At 46.4% G+C, this 21,748-nt stretch overlaps 1 protein-coding gene across 6 annotated transcripts; it reads right to left on the bottom strand.

Moving 5' to 3' along the window:
* Positions 1-51: 51 nt before the first annotated feature.
* Positions 52-20,523, bottom strand: TMEM40 (transmembrane protein 40). Of its 6 annotated transcripts, none has more exons than XM_063411212.1 (16): positions 19,194-20,522; positions 14,392-18,741; positions 13,980-14,034; positions 13,476-13,552; positions 10,359-10,415; positions 9,624-9,763; positions 8,900-9,053; positions 7,491-7,598; positions 6,937-6,990; positions 6,047-6,082; positions 4,948-4,980; positions 3,549-3,614; positions 3,194-3,265; positions 3,034-3,108; positions 2,327-2,389; positions 52-1,871 (listed from the first exon to the last, which is right to left on the bottom strand). In XM_063411212.1, exons 5-16 carry the CDS (start codon positions 10,405-10,407, stop codon positions 1,852-1,854), a joined length of 870 nt encoding a protein of 289 aa, XP_063267282.1. In that variant the 5' UTR covers positions 10,408-10,415; positions 13,476-13,552; positions 13,980-14,034; positions 14,392-18,741; positions 19,194-20,522; the 3' UTR covers positions 52-1,851. The 6 variants fall into 6 exon arrangements, 5 of the variants coding, with proteins under 5 accessions (XP_063267282.1, XP_063267283.1, XP_063267284.1 ...); XM_063411213.1 differs by having other exon boundaries at positions 18,025-18,741; XM_063411214.1 differs by lacking the exon at positions 13,476-13,552 and having other exon boundaries at positions 19,194-20,523.
* Between the last annotated feature and the right edge of the window lie 1,225 nt (positions 20,524-21,748).

The raw sequence follows: 21,748 nt of genomic DNA, 5'->3' as shown, positions 1-21,748 counted from the left end.
CATTGCCCCCAGCCATTGAAAACCAGAGGCAAGGAGAAAGTACCAGGCAATGTGCTGGGTGATCTTGAAGATGTTCCCTGTCCTGGGGAACCAGTGGGGAGGTGGGACCCAGCAGAGCCCTGGGCTCAGGCAGGACATGCTGAAAGGTAGTGAAGGCAGCACAAGGGAAGGAAGTTGAAACTCTTCATAGGAACTTGTAGTTTTGAATGCTTGGCTGATGCTGCAGCAAGGGTGATGCTGAGAAGGACTAAAGGATCTGGAAGAGCAGGAAACACACAGTTCAATGTGTAAACTGCTTTTTTTTGAGAACTGACTTTTCTCATGGGACCTGCTCTAAGTGGCTGAGCTGTTCGTCTTGCACGGTGGAATGCACTTGGTGACTTTTTCAATGTTTTGCTGCTTTTAAATGTTTTGCTTATTTTACCCTTAAGCAGTTTCTGTTGAAATTAAAAATGTATGTTTACTGCAGAGTACCAAATTTAAAACATTAAGTATTGAAACACATTTCTCATCCTGACTGTTCCACAAATTGCCTTTCAGAAAGACATTAGACAGCAGAAGACACTAGAAAAGCCCTTTTCATCACAGCAGGGTGACTCTGTGCAGTTTTCAGTTCAATTTGCCACTACCATAGCTACAGTGGTCTGAGCAAGACTTTGTTTGCAGACTAACACAAAATATACAGTACTTTGGGATGGTGGAATATTTCTACAAAGACATGTAAATGAGCATATAAATACTATGGAATAACTTGTTTTTATCCTTCTTGCACAATTCTTGCCTTGAGGCACTGGGTGGCAGCTGTGCTGTGTTGGTGCAGGCCTGAGTGCAACTGTTGGAGTTTCTGGCAGTGCAGCTGGAACTGCGGGCAAGAGCGACCAACACTGGTGCTTCAAACTACATTCTACAGGAAGTAACCTTTCTAATTTTTTGAGCAAGGCTTGAAATTGTTCCTGTAAAGCCCTGAGCTGTTTGGGTTTACAGCTTCCAGATTTACATTTCTTTATAAGTCCATGTTTATGGCTTTTTCTGTTCAACTGGTTACCATCATCATTCTGTGGATATGAAGACCTTACATTTCTACTGGAAATTTAAAGATATCCCCTTGTGTTGCAGTCTTCCCATGATTGCAGTAGCCCTACAATCTTGCAGTATATAACACATCCTATAAAATGAAATGAATGTCAAAGTTCCATGTTATTTTACTCAAAGAAAAAGGTTGGGGGATGAGTCAAGTCAAGCACTTTGTTTTTCCCCTGAGAAGAGACGAAATCTGCTCTTGCTAATAATCTCATTACTGCAGCACTCTGTCAGTGCCTGTAACATCTCCCCAGCTCTCCTCGGGTGAAACCGCTGCCCGCCCACTGCTCCGAGCTCTGCCACAATCAATTCATCAGCCCCCGTGCCGGGCTCAGCCAGGGGAGCAGCGCCGGGGGGAGGAGCGGGGGGCCGGAATTCCTGCAGAAACAGCCTGAGCCAGAACCAGCACACGGCATGGGGCTGTTGATTTTGGTGCAGCGCAGGCAGACTGGCGTCATTTGTTACCAATGAGAGAGGCACCACCACATGGCTGCCTGGGGGAGGGAAAGTGAATGTGTTTATTTCAATGGAACTGAACACAAAGCTACATCTTCATTGCATTCTAAGCTCTGCTTCCACTTCAGAATCCAGAATGGGGCCTGTACCCCAGTTTCAGGTTTATTTTGGAGGGAAAGGAGTGATGTTTTTCAGAGGTTTCACATTTGAGTGTTTCATATTGGCCATTTGCTTGTTAGGTTCACCTCATAAAGCAGTTCCTTTAGAACTGGACATTTGGACAGCCAGGTTTGGGGAACTCCTGAAATACTCCTCCTAGGCAGCTTTCCTCATGCCTGTGGGATGAAGAAAAAGACAGTTATCAGGACTGCTGTGTTCAGATTGTGCTGTATCCATGCAGCTTTTCAGTATTCTTCGTGTTTTGTGTCTATAAACATGGATAAACATGAACCAAGAATCTGTCTGAAGACCCAAATAGTGAAGCCTCCCTCGATCCCCCTGAGTTTTTGTTTAAGCTATAGAATTCTTATGCAGACCCTGCCAAGAAATAGTACCCATAGAGGGTGGAGCATGAAAAATATGAAAATGTTCTGCCACAGGGTAAGAGTCAAGACATTAATTTTCAACTCCAAGCAGCTGTAATGAACTGTAGTAAAACATGCCTTTTTTTGTTTGTTTGTTTTTTAAGGCAGTAAGATTGGAAATTGTCATTTAAATGAGTTGGTCTTAATTCTTGATGAAAGCAAGGTCCAGGGAAGACAGATGCTGTCAGTAAAAAGAGCACTGCTACCTCTTGGCCTGAATCTGTCAATCAGAGGAACGAAGCTGTCAAGGACGCTCCGAATTCGGTACACTGGGTGTGGAAACAAACATGTAAGATAAGCAACATAAAACACAAAAAGAGTAGAAAAATGGCAAAACCCAAACACTGACACTTGTTTAAACAAGCACATCTGCAATATCGTTAATACCAAAGATCAGGCAGAGTCATGAGAGAACCATCCACAACCTCCCACCATGTTAACATGAGATCACAGAGGAGACAAGTTCTTGTTTGGGGAGCCATAACTTGCTGCTGGTGGCAGCTCTCCTACAGCATCCCCAGGGATTGCCAAAATGCCCGGGTAGCTGCTGCCATCCAGGTTCTGCCCCGAGCTTGTCCTCAGTCTCGGGGGAATGCACAGCAGCAGGGATGCACAGCATCTTATCCAGGGGATCTGGAAAGACAGGCCTGGCCGCTAAAATGGCGTGTTGTCATGGTAACGCAGCATTCGGCCATTGCTGCAGAAAGAGGTGACTCAGGGTCTTGTGATCACTGAGGAGGAAAAATGAGTCAGGCTCTCCCTCCAGCAGCATTAAGGCTGTGTGTCTGCAGCCCCCCCGGAACTGGGAGATGTTAGGGGCAGTTTCGTGGTGAGTTATGGAATTTCAGCCCGGAGGGTTTATGGGCCCGTGGCAGCTGTGGGACCTTGTCCTCAGTGCAGGAACACAGCTTACCTAGACCAAAGTATATCCCAGTGGTTTCCAAGGAAGCAAAGGTGATTAAACCAATCCCAAGAGAAATAGTCCAATCTAAGGCAACAAAATAAATGTTAACTTTGTTCATTTTTCTACAGTGTAACAATTCAATATATCCCTCTATTGAATCTCGCCTTACCTTTGTGGTAGTAGTAGCAAACTAGTAAAGCTCCAATTGCAAAGCAAAGAATGACAAAATGAAAGAATTCATCTGAAATTGAGAGGGAAGATTAGGTCACAACTGCAGCCATGGTCCTTCCAAATTCACCTTTAGGTACAGAGTGTCACTCATGGAATGAAATCAATTTGCCTGAGATTTCTCAGGCACTAGGCTCAACGTTTTGAGAAGCCCCAAGGATTTTCATCATGAAGCCTTGATGCACTTCAACAAAGCGTTCATGTTGGAAAAATAAAGCAGTTTTTGAACCAGAGAGCTTAATATTGGACTAAGGTTCAACAGGTTTGACATCAGTTTGATTCAATAAATCAATTACCATCCTTCCGTATGCCCATCCACCGTACTGTCCATTGAGGGGGGCGAGAGCTCTCCTTCTTGTATGCTACAAAAAAAAAAAAAGAAGCCTTTTATTGCCATGGAACTTTAAAATTAAGGAGTTTAAAGTTTATTTCCCTTTTTGTATCTGAAATAGATTGTCAGAGCAGAATATATGTAAAACTGTTTTGTTGGTCTGCGAGACTTTTTGAAAGATCAAATTAGCAATTTTAAAGTCACTCCAAAGAACATGGTTTTAAAAATGAATTTTAAAACGTATAACCAGATGGTTGCATTAACAATACTGAATTGTTTTTAAGTACTCTGAATCTTTCCTGCCTCTTCTGGGACAAGCCATAGTCTCAGAATGACAGAGGGGGAGTAAAGCCATAGTACAAGGGAGCTTCAGTTTGATTCCTGGGTGCTTTGCACAACCACAGCTACAGTAAAAAGATCCTCTTCATTACTGAAGGTGTAAGAACCATCCCTCTACTTACACCTGATGTCAAGTACTTCTGCACCTCCCAAAATAAGACCTGCTGCTGAAATGAGTCTCCTGCAGCTACACTGGCACAGAGAAAAAACAAGGTAAGAACAAATGAGGTATTTTAGAGGTTTAAACACAGATCATTTTGCTCTTTGTCATGAGCAGATTTGCCAAATTCTCTTTTTCTCCAACTGTATTGCCAGAAAGAACTGAATATTTTACCATCTCTCCAAGAACAGGTTCAAAGCAGCAGTTTTTCCTTTTCTCTTTGTTGGTGGTTTGAGCAGGCCCTGAGGCACCTGCTGCACCCAAGCTTTTGGGAGTTGATTCAGCACAAGTTTCAGATGCTGATTTCCTCTACACTGGGTACCCCTGCCTGGCAGTGAATTTTCTCTAAAGATGTAACAGGTGAGTACTGGAAGGGTCCTTTACCCGAGCTGTAGACTTTTGCTGTGGTGCTTTTGAACCACAGAGCAACTTGCCAAGAAATTCTGTTCTGGGTCACCTGATACAGGTATCACATTTCTGCCTCTTTGAGCAGTCTGGATTGATCACATTCTGGTTTGGGGGCAAAGTCCTTTATTTTCTTATTAATAACATAGCATTGCATTATTCTGACTCACAGATACAACTCTGTGCAGTTGTATGAATAATCTACAGATAAAGCATTTAGCATCAATTCACACTTGGCAAGTGTCTGTCCTGTATTACTCTACTTCCTGGCATCATGGAATGACTTGCACAGTATTTCTTCCATTAAAGCATCCCATGTTATTACCTGTTTTCAACCTTCAGCTTTTTGATTAGACAATCTCTAGGCATCAAGGAGCTGGTATTGCCCTCACCACTAAGCAAAACTCAGTCCTGAAAGAGCATCCACAAAATAAACTTCTATTTGTATGTCTGTACTCACCATCTGCATCTGAATCTTCTCTTCTGGCAATCTCTGAAAAGCAATATAGTTTTGTTATTTCTGATGGAAAAAATACAAATATAGAGCTTCCCACCACACTCAGCACCAAGAAGCACAGTGAGTAATCACCTATCTGCAACAAAACTGGGGTGAGTGGCAGAGAGGCCAAACACCAAGTGGAAAAGTACCATGACCCTTTCTGCGCCTGGCAGTGTGGGGAGAACATGGCACTGCAATGGATCCCTCTGCCCTGACGTTCCGTGTGGTTCCTTGGGACAGGTAACTCAAAAACCTCCCCAAGGCATTATGCTGCAATTTATAACTTCCCCACTGCACAGAACAAGTGGAGCAGATGTCCTGTCCAAAGGCTGCTCCACTATTTGAGGCTATTTGCCTCTCCTAACTCATCCTGTGGCCTTGGCCTGGGCACAGGAGGGATGAGCTCAGTAATGCAATTAAGCCATTGGCAGTTTCCTGCTATGGGCTCTTTACAAACATTCTGGGGCTGTGCAGCAGTGTCTGGTGGGAGGAAGTCTGCCTCCAGACTGCCTGTCTGTGCAAGCCTCTTGGCTGGCACTGTTGCTCTGCTGCCTGACATCTGGCTTTCACCTGGCACCTCCTGCTGGGACTGCTGTGAGCTAAGGCAGGAATGCATTTGGAGCCAAGCATCACTGCTTGCAGAAACCAGGTTCCAGAACCCTCCCAGCCTTGCACCCCTGTTCTGCAGGAGATAGAGGGTTTCAGAGAATGCTAAAAACTGCTTCTAGCTTTTTTTGGCTAAGACTGAACAGTTGCCCATCAGAACTGCTGGGTTTTCCCCTAAAGAATGACTGCTATGAGCTGATCTTGTGAGAACCTGGCAGGTCTACAAAAACGGGTTCATCTGTCAGAACACCTTGTACAAATCACCCATTGTCAGCCAGTCACTACCACAGCCTTGCAACAGCATGTCTGCACCATGCCCACATCCTACACCAGGCTAACTGGAAACCAAGGGATTTATAGCCTGAGAGTTATTTTTTAAGGTCTCAGCAGGTCAGAATGAAGACACTGCAGTTACAGTCATTCCAGCAGGATGAGGTGACCTGGGAGCAGTTACCTGAATCTCCGTAGGGAACCACCTCTGCTGGTATTCCTAAAACAGGACACAGAGATGAGGCAGGTTAGTGCCTGCAGTGAGTGTGTCTGGTGCCAGTGCCAGCCCATCAGCTCCCTGCAATCAGTGAGAGTGTGTAACAGAGACAAGGATGAGACCAACTCTAACTCCTTAAAGAGGGTGGCTCTGCTGGGAGTTACGCAGACAAAAAGTGGGAAATGACTGAATTCTTATCCCCCCTCCATATTCCATCTCTCCAAGTATCTGGAGTCAGGTAGAATCAGACTCCTATGAGACAGATTAGATCTCCTAATGTCAATTTAAATGAGCTGCTCTTACATTTGGGCTGAGCTCAGTTTAAGACATTAATTAAGATATTATTCCTTTACATTTTCACATCCATAGCTCTATAGGTATTTCTGTGTATTGACACAACATGTTTTCTTCATCTGCATTGTACTTATTTTCCATTTGTCCTCTGCTAGGAAAGGAAAAGCCTCAGGAACAAGATGGTCCTGGCTGCTGATCTCCAGTCAGTGCTGTGGGCTGACTGCAGCCTCTCTCAGTAGTGGCTGTGACAGATGTTTTCAGAACCCTCTTGCTGCAGTTCAGTGGCAGCTGTGCAGACCCAGGCAGCAGGACTCCTCCCACAACAGCAGATTTTGCTGCTTTCCTGGTTCAACTCTGAGCACAGGGCATGGCTGAGTGGTCAGCATTAACTGAGCTTCATCTTGTGGAAATGTCTTTCTACAACCAAATTCTGACTTGTCTTTCTTTGACATCTGCACATGTTAATATGCCTTTGTTCAACAGCCAAATGCAAGAAATAATCATTTTTTGGTTTATATTGGTTTCCTCTAGTAAAAACCAATATAGTTGTCACTTTGTCCTACCTCCAAGTAACTGGCCTTCAGTCTTCTGTCTTCCTAAATCTTCTTCATCACTGCCTGGATAAGAGAAAATGTTTGTTCATCAGAGTAAAGAAAAATGTGTTAGCAGCACCAGAAACAACAGCACTGCAGTTGTTTGCTCATAACATAACCATATGAAGGTAAAAATCAAGGCTTTGAAATGCAAGGATCACTATTGGCTGCTTTTGCCTCACAGTTCCTTTCAAAGCTGGTTGAATAGGTGAAACTCAGCAAAACCTGAAGTTGGATTAAATTGTATAAAGGGGCTGTAGAGAGAAGTTAGGATCTTTTATACAGGGAAGAAATCTTGAAGCACATTTCTATGTTTCTGAAACCAACTTCCACAAGAGTGGGTGGCAGCCCACTATTTTCCTGATCATGAATCAGGTACTGAAGATTTTCTACGTTCTCTCTTTTGCATAATTTCCTCCTTTACTCAGAGCTCTACAGAATTGCCACATCTCCTATGTCAATCCTAACAAACATGCAGTCAGACTCAGTTATGTATCAGGGAAAATAAAATAAATCCTCCTTACCTTGTGTATCCTCATCCATGGACTCATGGGATGAGTTTTCAGACTTTTTGTCCTCTTCTGAATATAAAAAATTCCGTTCCAATCTCTTCAGGATTTTCAATTTCTCGTCTTTTTTTATAGAGAGAGAAAAAAAACATTATCAGTGACTACATTTACTATTTTACAATAACAGGTTCCACAATGCTTTATTAAGTCGCCTGACAGGAAATCAGACCCTTTGTCTAGTTTCAGCTGTGTTTTTTGCACACAAAGGGTAGTACAAAGCATCAGCTGAAAGCATCATACACACTACAGTTTCCACCTTCTTAAATGGTTGTGGTAGACACCCGAAGTTTCATATTCTGGTGTTTAATTATTCATAATGTTACCCCTGTGCGAATTCCCACTCCCTGAAGTGGCAGCAGCTTCAGCTGAACGATGCTTCAGCAGGAGAGGAGTGGCTCACCCTGCCCTGCTCCTGTGCCAGGGTTCCCTGTGCCAGGCTCCAGCTCCCTCTCGTGGCACAGGAGCACAGCCCTCCCAGTCAGGCCACACCGGGATCCCAACTGCTCCTGGCTGGAACAGCTTCACACCCAGCTCTGTGTTCAGGCCGGCTCTGAGCATCTCTTCAGCAGGAGCTGCAGGATTTGGGCACAGGCAGGTAGAAGGGATTCCTTCTCCTCCAGCTTCTCGAGGCTGCTCACAGCCCGAGGGACTTGTTACCAACATTCCTGCTCTGAGAGATGACCAAAGCTGGGCTGTGCTCCAGGCTGGGAGGTCTCTACCCTTCAGGAACATGTTTAATCAAGGCAGGAGCAGGAACAAGATGTCCTTGAGGGTCCTCAGTTTAATTTAGGGTCATCTTAGGTGAGTGCTCCTCTGTCATCTATTAAAGACAATTAATGACTAACTGCCCTTAGTTTCTTACTGCACAACCAGGCAAATAAGTCTCTTTTATCTTGTTTTCAGGTTCAGCACTCTGTTGTCGTCCCCTGTCCATTCCCTTTAGTTTTACATGTGCTGCTAGGGAGTTATTTGTAAAAATATTTTCACTGGCTCAGCTCTGATTTCTTACCACTGTGAGTGCTCAGAGGGGTCCAGGCTGGCTAGATAGCAGTCTGCAAAAACATCAGGGAAAACTTTCTCAAGTCAGAGAAACTTCCTTGGCAGCATCATCCTAGGACTCTCTCCCTAAACACAGGTGGTTTTTTTCCCTAGAAGAAGCCAAGTCTAACTGCAGTAAAACACTAACTTTGGCTCCCATCACCACCACACCTAACTGCCTTTCCTGAGCAGAACATCCAGAAAGTTCAGTTGTTCACCAATAATCACTTCCAAGCACGTAACAGAGTGTTCAAGCTGCTTTCAAGTCCCACTGGCCCTGCAGTAATTTTAACAAAACAGCTGACAGGAAGGCAGGTAGGACTCACCCTTTCCCTTGGAGCTGGGCAGCTGCCTGTATCCAGATGGGTTGGAAGTCTTCAGCAAGAGGTAAAGAAGAACCATTGCCCTGACTCCTTTCTTCTCTACGGCTTTCAGGCAGGCAACACAGCCTCCGGGGAGGACATCACAGCTGTTAAGGAGCTGAAAAGAAGGTAAGTAAATAACAAATGGTCTTTCCGTTTGTTATTTACAATGTACACCCTGTAGTTCACCCTGATGTACAAATGAGTGTATCCCTGTGGGAAATGTAACACCCTGCTCCTACTATACAAAAGGGAAACTGGGGACAAACAGAAATGTCAAATATGGGAAGAGAATGTAAACTCCATTCAGCAACTCTGAGCAGAGCCATCAACTGAGAAAAACAGCATGGTGGGCAATAGCTAACTATTCAGAGAGCTGGGGAAATACAGCTATAGGGTCTGAAAACAGCCAAGCAATCGCTGCAGTACCTTACAGCAAAATGTCACTAACAATGGTCCTGCCTAGGACATAGTGAGCTGAACTGATCCTGAGGAATTTATACAGAGCCAGTCATTTTGCACATGGAGAGCAGGGAAGTAAAAAGCAGTGGCCTGAACCTCATTTATCTAAGTATCCTGTTACATCTTTTAATATATTTCAGTATATCAGATAGTGGGACTGTATGTTCTCCCCAGAGTATAGTAGAAAAGTAGAATAACAAACATAAGTGTTTCCTTGGTAACTTACGTTGTTCTTTTCTTCAGTATTCAGTATAGGTGGGTCAGTAGTGGCCAAGCATTTTACAAGTGATTCCCAGAAGGACTGGTCCATTTTCTCATGATTCTCCAAGTACTTGGCATCAGCAGCAAAAACTCTCTGAAAAATGTCTGTAAGGAAAACAAACCTGTCATTTTGCAGGAGTGGGGCTGCATGGCAGTGTCCTGTGGTGCTCAGTGCAGGTGTGGAGACAGACCAGGCTCTAACACACTGCCAATACCAGCACACAGGAAAGAGATGGTGCTGTATTGTATAAAGCATCTGCCACAAAACAGCAGACAAATGTCAACAGTCCATACAAACGACTGATGTCTCTGTGATGCTGTTGTCTTGGTTAGAGAAGCAAGGAAAGTCTTCTCAAAGTATTCCTAGCACCTATTTAACTGGTGCTTATTCTGACCCTGCTGTCTTACAGACAGGCACAAAGACCCCAAGGACTGGATACCAAGGTACTGAGATTGCTCATCAGGCATTTAATGCACAGTAAAGTCTCCTTCCTGTATCTAAATTCGCACTTGCACATGCACAAAGCCTAACAGGAGCCTGTGGAAGAGCTGGGGATTGACTGCTTGTCTCTAACAAGCAAGAAGATGGATAGGGCGTGTTTTCAGAGGAAACAGATTTCATCAACTCGTGTCCCCCCCGGCAAACACTGCTGTGCAGTGTGCATGAGCCAAAGCTCTGATCTTTGGGTGCTCCCCTCACCTTGCTGCTCTTCAGTAAGATCTGGGATCGGGACATCCAAATTCTCCATTACTGTGCCTGTTTGTAAGGGGAGAAAAAGCACATTTAGAATCAGGTCACTGACCTGCCTGGTTTTCTGTCTGATTTTCTGCAAACACAGTGTCTCTCTCTGGGCCTTTCGGTTTTGAAATCACTTCTCTGTTTCAGATCATGATTCATTCACCCTCCTGGGACCCAATTCCTGACTCCTCCGAGTGAGCCTTGGGTTATTAGGAAAGAACAAAAGTCTGATGATCATGAGTAAAACAAAAAGAAGTCAGACTTGATCATTCACATTGTTCTTTTGTAAAGCTACCAAGGTGTCTAATTAAATATTTACCACAGATGTGAGTAACCTAATAGGCCAGGTTCCACTCATGAAACAGAACAATTAGGATGTACCTTTGACATACAAATACTTAAAATCTATCAGCAAGGAAAAATAGCAGAAATAGTTCCTAGGGAAATACAACAAGACTTTGAATTCTTATCTCACAGAAGACTTTGATGCTTCAACATCTCTTCTTCCCAATTTGTCATGAAAAGGAAATTTCCATTGACTTCAGCTTTATGAATTACAAATTTTTAAGTGTTGATCCCAGATTAATTACTCGTAGATGCCACAGAAACAAATGTTCTGACATCCCCAAAATTCAGTCTTTCCTTTTGTTTTGAAAAACTTGCCACGGAAGTTTTGGGCTGAGGCTGGAATATTCTGATGGTGCACATTTTGTGGTGGCTGTGGTTCTGAACTGTTGTCTCTGCCTAGCGTGTTCCAGGCATTCCACACTGATGCATCTCCCCTCACAGTTAGTTGCAATATAGCAACTAACCCACAGTTGTACTGAGAGATGCAAAAGGAGATTTTTTGGGGAGCCTGGAGCACGGTTTCCACTATGCAGGATGCAATAGGAAAACAGTTTATATGTCCACACTTTTTCTTACAATATGACTTTTGGATCCATTTAACAAAACACTTCCAATTAAGCAGTTTGAAAACTAAGCACATCCTTCAAACTTTCCAGTGGAAAACCTGTTTCTTTTCCTACTGGCACTTTCAGTTCTCTGAAGACCATCATATCAGTCCAAAAAATATTCTAATACAAAACTCAAAACAGGTCAGTTAATATCTTCAGAAGGATACTGTAACACATAAGCACACACTCAAACAGAACAACATTTTAGGGTGCTGATGCCTTAAGTTTTAGCTTTCATGTTTTTCAGATTCTGTGCTGCCTAGGGGTGCAGTTCTGAGCCTCACATTAAGGGCCAGTAAGCTCTCTTCAGAGAGTAGGGAGACAAAACAAATCCTTTTCCTGCTGGAGAGCTAGGACAACTTTCAGGCCCAAAAACATAAACAATGGTGAATTGAAGAGAAAAACAAGAAGGATGAGACCTCACAATCTGAAGCTGTAACTGGACAATTAAACCCCAATATGCAAACGGACCGAAACTTATAAAAGTGTGAGACCTCATGACCAGTCAGCCGTTTTGTGACGATTTTGGGTCCACCTTGGGTGTAGCCCTGGTCAGGCTTTTGTCCTGCCCACAGGTATCCTAAAGGCCTTTCAAAAAATACCTGCTTTATTCTCTAGCTCTGTCCAGTCTCTGTTCCAGGTCAGCCTTCCCAAGGCATCAGTTCTCAGACAGAGGAAATTAGACACAAACAGAGTTCAAAAGACTTCTGGGAAAATTACATAACCACTTTCAAAGGCTCAGAAAACCTGGCTTACCTGCCTCCAAAGTGTACTGTGAGAAAACAATATTTTAACAACATTTTGAAATTATTTCCAGTGATGAATCTATGCAAAAGATCTACAGATCTTCTCCTTTCCCTGACTTGCATGCAGCCTTTGCTGCTGTAGCTGTGGCAGCAGCCCTGCGGAAACTGTGAGCCTGTGAGCACCCGATAGGGAATGCAGGAAATGCATCTGTCCCCTCCGTGGGTAAGCACCAGCTGATGTGGAAATGTAGGAACCCAGCACACCACACCCTGGACAGACTCGTTCTTGGCCACTCAATCAAGAATGTCAATTCATAGGCACTTATACACCTCCAGTTATGGTTTTCTGCCTTTTTCAGTCTCTTTCTTGCCTTCCTATTTGCTCAGCTTAGACCTTGCAAGAGTTGCTTGTTTGAGCTTAATCCTTTAGGCCTCTCTCTAGACCGCACAGTCAAAATAACAGAGCTAAAGGAACAAAAGTATTTTAAATATAAACAAAAGAGCAGATTCAACACTGAAAGCAGGGCAGACACTGTCAACATCATCTTCATCTGCTATCAGACTGATTTACTTCAAAACTGCTCATCTGCTGGCCCAAATGAGCAGACTGCTCAGCCGTTCCAGCAACAAAAACACAGTTGGCTAATGGTTGGCACATCCTGCTGTCCTAAGACCTGAATGCCACTAGAGGATCCAGGAGCAACCGGCATCTGCTCCCATCTCCCTTTCTGTGCCTCCAGCACAACTCAGCCCAGTCAGTCACCAAGATTTACATTAACCAAGAAAGTTGGGTGTCTAGTTTCTCTTAGACTATGCACAGTTAATTCCCCTATGGCTCTTCTGGAAAGAAAATCAGAACTAAACAAAGAATAAGTATAAATGCTTAATTATAGTATGTTTTAAAAGTGACTTAGTTGATTATACCTCATAATGAGAGAAGGATGATGATATACAGGCATTTCAGCCCAGCCATGAGCTCACTGAGGAATGATATGAACAAGAGACTTCACCTTGCTTTCCTCACAGTAAATCAGAATTTAATTACAGTGAGGTCTTTTTAACATGTTAGAATAAAATTTGTGTTCAGAGTCAGATTTAGAAAGTGAAGCTAACAACTTCCATATACAAGGTTTTGCTTAGCTGATGAAATATATCTGAAGAAAATTGCTCCATGGGATAACCAAAAAAAGCAAATAAAAATAAAAAAGGTTGTTTTAACTGTAAGACAAAAATCAGACAATCCCAAACCTTTTCCCTTTGAAACTATTTTTACCTTTCATTTTAAGTTATATGCTGACACCTAAACCTGCTAAATTTTATTTTAAAGTCCCTCAATGCCCTCTCAAACCAAACCAAACCAACTTCTTAAACCACACCTGCAAGTCTTAGGTTGCTCCTAGCAGCTGGAAGACGTCCTGGTTGGCCGTGGCTGTGGTGAAAGCAGAATTTCTTCCTGTGAGACAAAACAAAAACTGATCCACACCAGCTTGGTTCCTGCTCCAGTCTCCTCGGGCTGTGGTAATAATTCTGCTACCCTTCCTGTTGTCAAATGTAGTTGAAATGTGACACAGAAGTAGCAAAACTTACACTTCCCACTCTCCTTGAACACAGGGTGTAGAGAGACCCAGCAAGTGCATGTCACTGTGGGAAGGACAGCTCCCCAGGCTGGCTCTGCCCGGCCCCATGGGGGTGAGCAAGGAGCAGGCACAGCCCATCCACTCCTTGCCGCAGCTCCAGCACTTCCTTCCTCCCCTGGCTCTCACAGCAAGCCCAGACACGCTGACTGCACTGCTGCCAGCCCCACACCTGTAAATCCTGGGGAGTTTGCTGCCCGTTTTCCAGTTCTGCCTTAAGCATTGATGTGCAACATTTGAAATTACCTGGTTTGTGTTTCTCCTTTCACGCCACGTGCTTCTCTGTGGTTGCTGCAAGGCTCTGAAGGAAGAATATTAACTCATCAGAAGCCAGAAATGTTCATGCTTGTAGTCTGAGTAAAACTAAGACAAACAAATCTTTCTCTTTGCATAAAGTGTTGGGCTTGCCATGAAGATTTTAGAGAAAAAAGAGAACTATTTAGAGGATGGGGAAGTTGAATCAAAAAGATCTGAGTCAAGAAGAGAGGTTATAGGGAAGTCCTGTAATCCCCACAGCACCAGAACCCTTTTCTGTACAGTGGCTTGATACCTCAAACAGCAACCCACAACGCAGCAGTGTACCAAGAGGTAGCACACAGCCCCCAGACACCCTCAGGCTTGACCCCAGGAAGCTCCTGACCCCCTGCCCAGCTCTCACCTTCAAGGCTTTGTGGCGGTTCAGGATCCTGGGCCAGGATCCCAGTGCCAGCCCTGCCTGGTGCTGGTGGCGGGTGGGCGGAAGGCGTCGGGGCTGGGCCTCACGTGGCCTCCCCTGACTCACGGGGTGAGCGGCTGCAGCTCCTCTGGCACCGAGGTCACTCTCCAGGCGTGTGCTCCGTGTCCCCGAGCCAAGGTGGCCGAGGGCTGACCCTGCTGCAAGGAGAGGAGCTGTGCAGCTCCCAGCCCGCCTCAGGCACTAATGGCCCCGAGCAGCCCTGAGAAGCCGGGACGCCTCACTCCTGCCTGTGGCTGCTCCAGCACAGCCCCTGCTCAGGCTGGAGACCCAGACCCGCTTGTTTGGCCTCCCTGGGACACTGGGGGGCACTGGGGATGTAGAACCTGCTCTGCAGGGAGAGGCCCTGGGCTCTAGTAAAGCTAAGCAGGGACACCATGACGGGGGTTTGGAAGCCCAGGCACACTGCCTTCCTGCACAAGGCATCCCAGGGAGGCACAGGTGGAATGCCTGTGCAGCTAGGCCAGTGACAGCAAAGGGAAATGTCCCCTCCACCCCACCTGTCCCCAGCAGCCACAGAGGGTACTGACAACACAAAGCCTCTGGCTCTGCTCATCCTAAACCCGCTGTAAGGCCATTGGTGCTCCCCTCCAGCCCTTCCAGCCACCTCTGACACATCTCTTGAGCACAACAGTTACATGTAGCCACCCCAGGGCTGTTCGCTGCTCAGGGCAGCTGCTCCCTCACTGGCAGGTGATGCTGTCTGAGCCAGCCAGCCTTCACCACAAGGAAACGAGAGTAGGAAAGGAGGGGGCAGATTCCTCCAGTGCACCACAGCAGAAGGTGGCAGATGTTTGGTCACCTGAAAATGTATGTGAAGAGTGACAGCCAGTGTCAAGGAGACTCCTTGGGACACTCCAATAGCACGGTGGCTATTGATTGCACAAGGTGTGGTCATGTAAGTAATTTGTCAAATTCAGCTAATGGTTTGACCCTGGTGCAGTTGGTACCCCGGAAAGGATTGTATTCCCTCCCTCTGCTCTCCTCACTTCATCTCCTGATGCTTCTGGAGAGACTGGGACACAGGTAAGGTAAGTTATACCTCCTATAGTAGGTGTGGATTTACTTTTCCAGTTTGTTTGATTGTTTGCTGTGGTCTTTTGGTATTTTTTTGGAGGTGGAAAGGATTGGGGTTTGTGTTTGTTTAAGCAACGTATACCACTACTTTTTTACAAGTGCCTATTCAAGTGCCTTATCTCACTCCTCTGACATTTTTAATTACATGTAACATTGAACACTTAAAGCAGCCAATACCCTGCATCTGCTAGAGGGAAGACTATCTAATTAATTGGAATGCTTTATCATGTACTACATGTGTTTACTTGGCCCTTATTTGGGAACCATCGTCTGAGAGATTTAGGAGAATGATGTTTTATTCTTTATATGCTGGGAAAAATTGCTTCCAGGAGGGGTTTAGAGAGGTGAGACACAGGCAGAGCAGTTCTTAAGCTTGACACCAATTGGGTGCAGTGTGTGTGGATTTGTCACACAGGCGGGTTGCGTGAGAAATGTAGAAATACTTCTAAGTGAGCGTAGGAGGGGCCCAGTGATGGTACACAGAGTAGTGATTGCTCACTAAGTCATCACATCTCTGACAGAGTTAAAAATTGCCATGACTCCTCTTGCCCTACCCTTTCATCCAATGGGTTGGTTAACTTACTCCCTCCTGTGCACTTACTTACTCCCTTAGTTGCTATTTTCCATTACATAAAGTCTGCTTCAACAATTGCTGTGAGCCTGTGAAGCACAGGTAAGTGCAGGGGGATTATGCCTGCCAGCTGAACTTTGCAGGCTACAGGTGGTTTATAGCTACATTTTTGCTTTTAAACTACGAGACTTTTGAGAGAGAAGAAAAAAGCAACAAGCAGTGAATACAACCCACTTCCGAACCTTCCAGATCATCACTGAACCAGGAACATCCTCTTACACTGAAATCATATGAAAGATGTTCGCTTTGGCTGGGACAAAGCCTGAGGTTTAGCCATGAAAACTTTTGTGGAATCATATGAGTAGATCATGTTGTACCTTACTAAGATCTTTTGGATTTTTTTTTCTCATTCTCTACCCTACTGTGGAATTACTTACCATATAATTCACTGTATTAGTATTTTAAATTAGCACGGTAAAATATTTGCTAAAGCCCGTTAAATTTAAGAACTAGGCCTGTTTGAGCAGGCTAAATCACAGGCCAGGCGTAGGAGAACGGATTGTAAAAGAACAGAGATAGTGCTGCAAACAATCTCACTCCTGGTAAGTTGCAGCTGTTTAAGACAGGTGCATTGAACAGCACTGAAGCAAAAGGAAGCATGGAATATTCATGTGTATTGACCAGTCACAAAAGAATAAAAGGGCACACAGGTGTTACACATGTGAGAAGGGTATAAAATGTACTGGGGAATAATAAAGTGCTGATATTTGAAACCATTCTCAGCATTAGTTGTGTGCCTGTGTCAGCTAGGATGTATCACTCACTTCCTGGAGGATCACTGACCTCCTCACCAACAGCTTATGAGGCAGAAGAGTGAGTGATTCCAACAGTGTCAAGCACAAGATCCTCCCCTTAATGGCTACAGGTAATGAGGGAAACGTTCCCTCATTATGGGAGCTCCCCCTTATTATGGTCAGCACATTCCAGGCTCCCAAATGGGCTCTGAGGGATGAGAGGGAGGGGGCTGTGGCCTCTGGACACTGGCTGCTGGTCTTTTCAACTTAGCAACAAGGGCAGTTTTCCAGTTACAGTCTGGCTGCTGAAGCCCAGGCCCATCAGCAGGATGGACAGTGCAGCCCCAACACAAAGCACAAATCCATAAAGAGCAGGCTGCTGGCTGACACAGGAGTAGAGAACAGTGAACTGTTCCCAGCCCCTGGGGACCAAGGGGGCTGAGCCAAGTGCTGCAGCAAGCACAGGGATCACATGGGGTCTGAGGATACTCTCCCCACCCACTGCCCTAACTGGAGAACTGCTTCCATGAGCAACCTGTGAAAAAATCTACTCCAGTATCTGCTCACCTCCTCTTCCTTGTTCTCCCAGTTCACTGGGCTCCTTTCCTATCCCCAGTCTTCTGGTCTAGCAATAGGGCTGGAAGTGCCTCATGGAAGCAGAGCCAAAGGCAGCAGAGCACAAAGGCTCCCTGGGAAGCACCAGGAGCCTGAGGGACAATTCCCAGATTCAGCTGATCCTCCCTCTTGATAAAGCCTTTCCTTGGCACTTTTAAGCACACAGGCAACACCAAGCATTTCGATATTTAATCCTGATGTTTTGTGGAACGGGTTTGGTCCCATTACAAATCCATTTTGTAACCCTGTCAGCAAGGCAAGCAGAGACCTGTCCCCCACTGCTTTGTCAGTGATGTACCTGCCAGGAGATGGCAAGGCCAGGAAGCAGAAAAGCCTACAGAGGTAAGGAGGCATGGGCTGTTTACCTGTTGGCACAGGGGCAACACAGGGAGAGTCACAAGGGACAATAGAAGGCACAGAAAGGGGGTCACACCCAGTCAAGCACAGAGACTTTTTGTGATTGCTGGGCCCCAGGAGGCCCCCAGGCGTGGAGTCACCCACCAGTCCTTGTCTGTTGACAAAGAGCAGGTCCAGTGGGTGCCTTGCCTCATTGGCCAGGGACCTTGCAGGCTCTTTGCTCTCCGTTCTCCTGTACTGCCAGCAGACGTGCCCACCTTCTTTGGTTCCACTTGCAGAGCCTGCTACCTATTAGCCATGGCCACCTGGGAAGCGGGAGCAGTCCCAGAGGAGACGTGCCGGCTGAACCGGGCAGGAACCAAAAGCCTCTCTGTGCACAGCTGAAAGCCTGAATCTCCACAGGATGATTTGGCTGCGCTGCTCTTCATTGCCATTTTGCTTGGAAATGCAATTGCACTTTCTTCCTCATCCAGAAGTCCACAGCTGGGAAAAAACTGTCCAGTGGGCAGTATTGCAAAGGCAGTATAGGATGGAATCGATAAAGGAAGGAGAGCGTTCCTGATTCCAAACCACACCAGAACGCCCACAGGAGAGGCTTTTCATCTTTAGGAAAGACTGGACAATCCAGAAGTGAACATGGAGCTGTATTCCCTGGGTGACAAGCAAGGGAATCTTCCAACAGGCTTGGGGGTTTCTAGGATTTTTATTCTGAGTCCAGCTTCAAGCTGGCATTGGAGAGAGAAATCCTGAACTGCTCCTGGTCATCTCCTCTGCTTCCTCAATTGCTTCACTGCAAGTTTCCTTTGTTTTCATTTGAAAAGCACCTGGAGTGGAGACTTACATGGCAGGGGCCCATGTGATCTGTAGAAGGAATAGCAGAAGTACTACCAGTCATAAAAACAACACCAGTATGAAAACAGCCCCACAGACAATTTCTCTGAAGGATTTTGTCTCCAATGGCTGGAGAATTCTAAAGGGAATCCAGGAAGCCAACTATTCTGATCACTTTGGCAAGACTAGCACACATACTGTGTTCACTGAGTCATTTGCTAGGTCACAGCCTTCTGCTGCTTGGGAAATAATCCCTGGTTTTGCCTCTCCTGCACAGGAAAGCTCAGGCAAAGCCCACCCACTCCCAGCTACCCTCAGAGGCAACAGGAATAGCCCCAGGAGCTCCCTGGCTGCACAACAACGGCTTCTGTAGGGACTCCAAAACGTCTGTGTGAGACCAAAGTAGTGACATTAGTAGTGACTTAGGACAATGCTGTCCTAAGCAGAAATTTAGAAGGAGGTGGGAGAAAAGCAGATGCCACCTTTCCTTTCCCGCTCTGATGGCTGCCTGTTTCCTGGCCCCTCTCTCCTCAGGCTTTCTGCCTGTACTCAGAGGCTCTTTTCTCCAACCGCTGAAGTGTCCTTGTCATCCCCTCTGCTGCCTGCATTACTTTGCTGCAGGGGTGACAGCAATCAGGCTGTCAGAAGCGGCTGAAGAGAGGCTCCGCTAATTTGAGAAATGGATGCTGTCCAAAGGGAAAAAACAAAAGGAATTGAAACGAAAGAGCCAAAGGAGAAAGGAAACCACCCTTTTCCAAACTGAGCTTCTACCAGGGTCAAGCTGGATTCCTCCAGCACCCAGAAACACACAGACACAAACGGCAGAGCGCAGATGGACTCAGCTCTGGCTTGCAGGCAGAGCAATGTCTTCCTTGGCATGCCCTTCCCCTCCTGTGCTGGCTGGCATCTTCCTTCACAGCAGGGACAGCCAAGGAAGTGGCCCGCTCACCAGCTCCCTGTCTGCCACAAAACCTGGCAGCAAAGCCGCAGCAGTTCTCATCTACTTGACCGGGCCAGGCAGCACATGGGGCTGGCACAAATCCTGCTCAGCTGTCCCTGTTTGGCTGGCGGGAACCTCTAAGAGTGGGCCAGGAGGGACAAGCTGGGTGCCCTCTGAGGCTCACGGGCAGCTCCACACAGCCCTTGCCTTGCCACAGACCAATGTAGAACCGCTTGGCAGGGACTGCTTTCCTTGAGTTCTTCAAGCCCCACTGCAGGCCTCCACCCCCAGCACTGCAATAGTTCAGTTCCTTTGCTAGCAGGTAAACCTGAATACAGCAGCCAAGAGCAAAAGGGGGCCTCAGAAATGACCACAAGTTGGGAGCTCTCCTCTGAGGATTACCTAAGACACTTGGGCTTGTTTAGCCTGGAGAAGGGCAAGCCCCAAGGAGACCTTTCAATATTGGAAGGGGCTTAGAAGAAAGATAGGGACACATCTATTAGCAGGGCCAATTGCAAGAGGACAAAGGGGACTGGTTTTAAGCTCAAAGAGAGTGGATTCAGATTGGCTCTAAAGGTGGAAACTGTTTTCCAGGGGAGTGCTGAAACAGGGGCACAGGCTGCCCAGAGAGCTGGCAGGTGCCCCACCCCTGGCAACATTCAAGGTCAGGTTGGATGGGGCTCTGAGCAACCTGGTCTCCTTGAGCATGTCCTTGCCAGAGGTAGGGAGTTTGGACTAGATGACCTTCACTGGTCCCATCTAACCTCAACCAGCCTTGGATCCCAATTGGTTTCCATTTGAAAAGCACCCAGAGTGGAGATCACTACAGGGCGCCCACCCGATGCCCTGGAGTTTGTGCGAGGAGCAAACCCTGACAGCGAAGAGCTGGTGGGCCTTTGCATTGTACCTGCAGAAGTTCCTCGGCAGAGCCTCGCTTGTCCACATCCATCTGCAGGCAGCAGCCCAGAAAGTCACACAAGGCAGCGGGTAGCCCGAGCATGTGCACATCTGGTGCTCCCTGCATGCTTATCAGATACCTAGCCTGAAGGAAAAGGAAACATGGAGAGCCTTCCTGTTCCTTCCATATCCTTAAGTGCTCACCTAGACGCCATATTTTAAGCTCCAGTCTGCAGTGGCAATTTCTTGCCTAGCAGACCGTTAGAGATGAGCCCTTCTTTCCAAAAAGAAAAAGGGCTCTGGTGTAGCCCCAGCTATTGCAACCTGCAAGAGGCCTTGCCTTGACAGCTTATGTGAGCCCCAGGGACATTTTTCAAAGTGGGCCTTGGTGGAACCAGTTGAAGCTGTGGGAATGGGATTTTGTCTAATGGAGACAGACCAGAAGGACACCGGTACCTGAGTGTATTTGCACCTTATCCTGCCACTCTTTAGCCCAATATAAGGAGTCTCTCCTTTGGCCATTTGTATTCCCACGATGCCAAGGGACCAGGTGTCCACTTTGGGTCCGTATGGCTCTCCTCTCACCACTTTGGGTGCCATCCAGCAAGTGGTCCCGACCACCGACCTCCGTTTACTGTGCTCAGGGGTGAGCCAAGCACAGAGGCCAAAATCAGCTGAGGAGGAAAACAAACACTGCTTCAAATAGGAAACCAAGGAAAAGGGTTCCTCACTCCAAGTCTCAAAATGCAGTGCTGAATCTAGCTGGAAAAGCAGCTGTGCTCTCTTTCCTCAGGACTGCAGCCAGGAAGATTGGGAATCATCCCCTTAAGAAACCTGCCGCGATTCCCGCCTTGCCCTTTCCTCATTCACATGAAGGTTTACACTGTAACTCTCTCCCTTTGAAAGGAGCACACACAAACCAAAGTTACTCTTGACACCTTGTACCTCTCTACACAACTCAGCACCTTCCAGCCGCACCCTGAGCTTGCAGCAGTGCTCCATGCACTCTCAGCAGCACCACTGCTGGAACCTGGCAGCCAAACAAAAGCAGCCCCAGCCCAGCTCCACCCCGGAGCGCTGCGCCTGACCAAGAACACTCACCCAACTTGACGGCACCATCCCGGCTCAGAAGGATGTTGGTATCTTTGATGTCTCTGTGGATCACCTGGTTGGCATGAAGGAAAGCCAGGCCTTGAAGGC

Source organism: Prinia subflava, chromosome 14 (genome assembly GCF_021018805.1).
Source record: "Prinia subflava isolate CZ2003 ecotype Zambia chromosome 14, Cam_Psub_1.2, whole genome shotgun sequence".
NCBI lineage: Eukaryota > Metazoa > Chordata > Aves > Passeriformes > Cisticolidae > Prinia > Prinia subflava.
Note: the sequence above shows the minus strand (reverse complement) of the source record. Positions and strands in the feature narration are given on the sequence as shown.

Coding starts and splice junctions, on each gene's coding strand:
- TMEM40 (XM_063411211.1), bottom strand. CDS start 13,814: ATGGGCTGTGCCTGCTCCTTGCTCACCCCCATGGGGCCGGGCAGAGCC. Junction 7,599..8,899: donor GCCCAGCTCCAAGGGAAAGG/GTGAGTCCTACC, acceptor CTATAAAAAAAG/ACGAGAAATTGAAAATCCTG. Junction 3,615..4,947: donor AGAAGATTCAGATGCAGATG/GTGAGTACAGAC, acceptor TTTTTTTTGTAG/CATACAAGAAGGAGAGCTCT.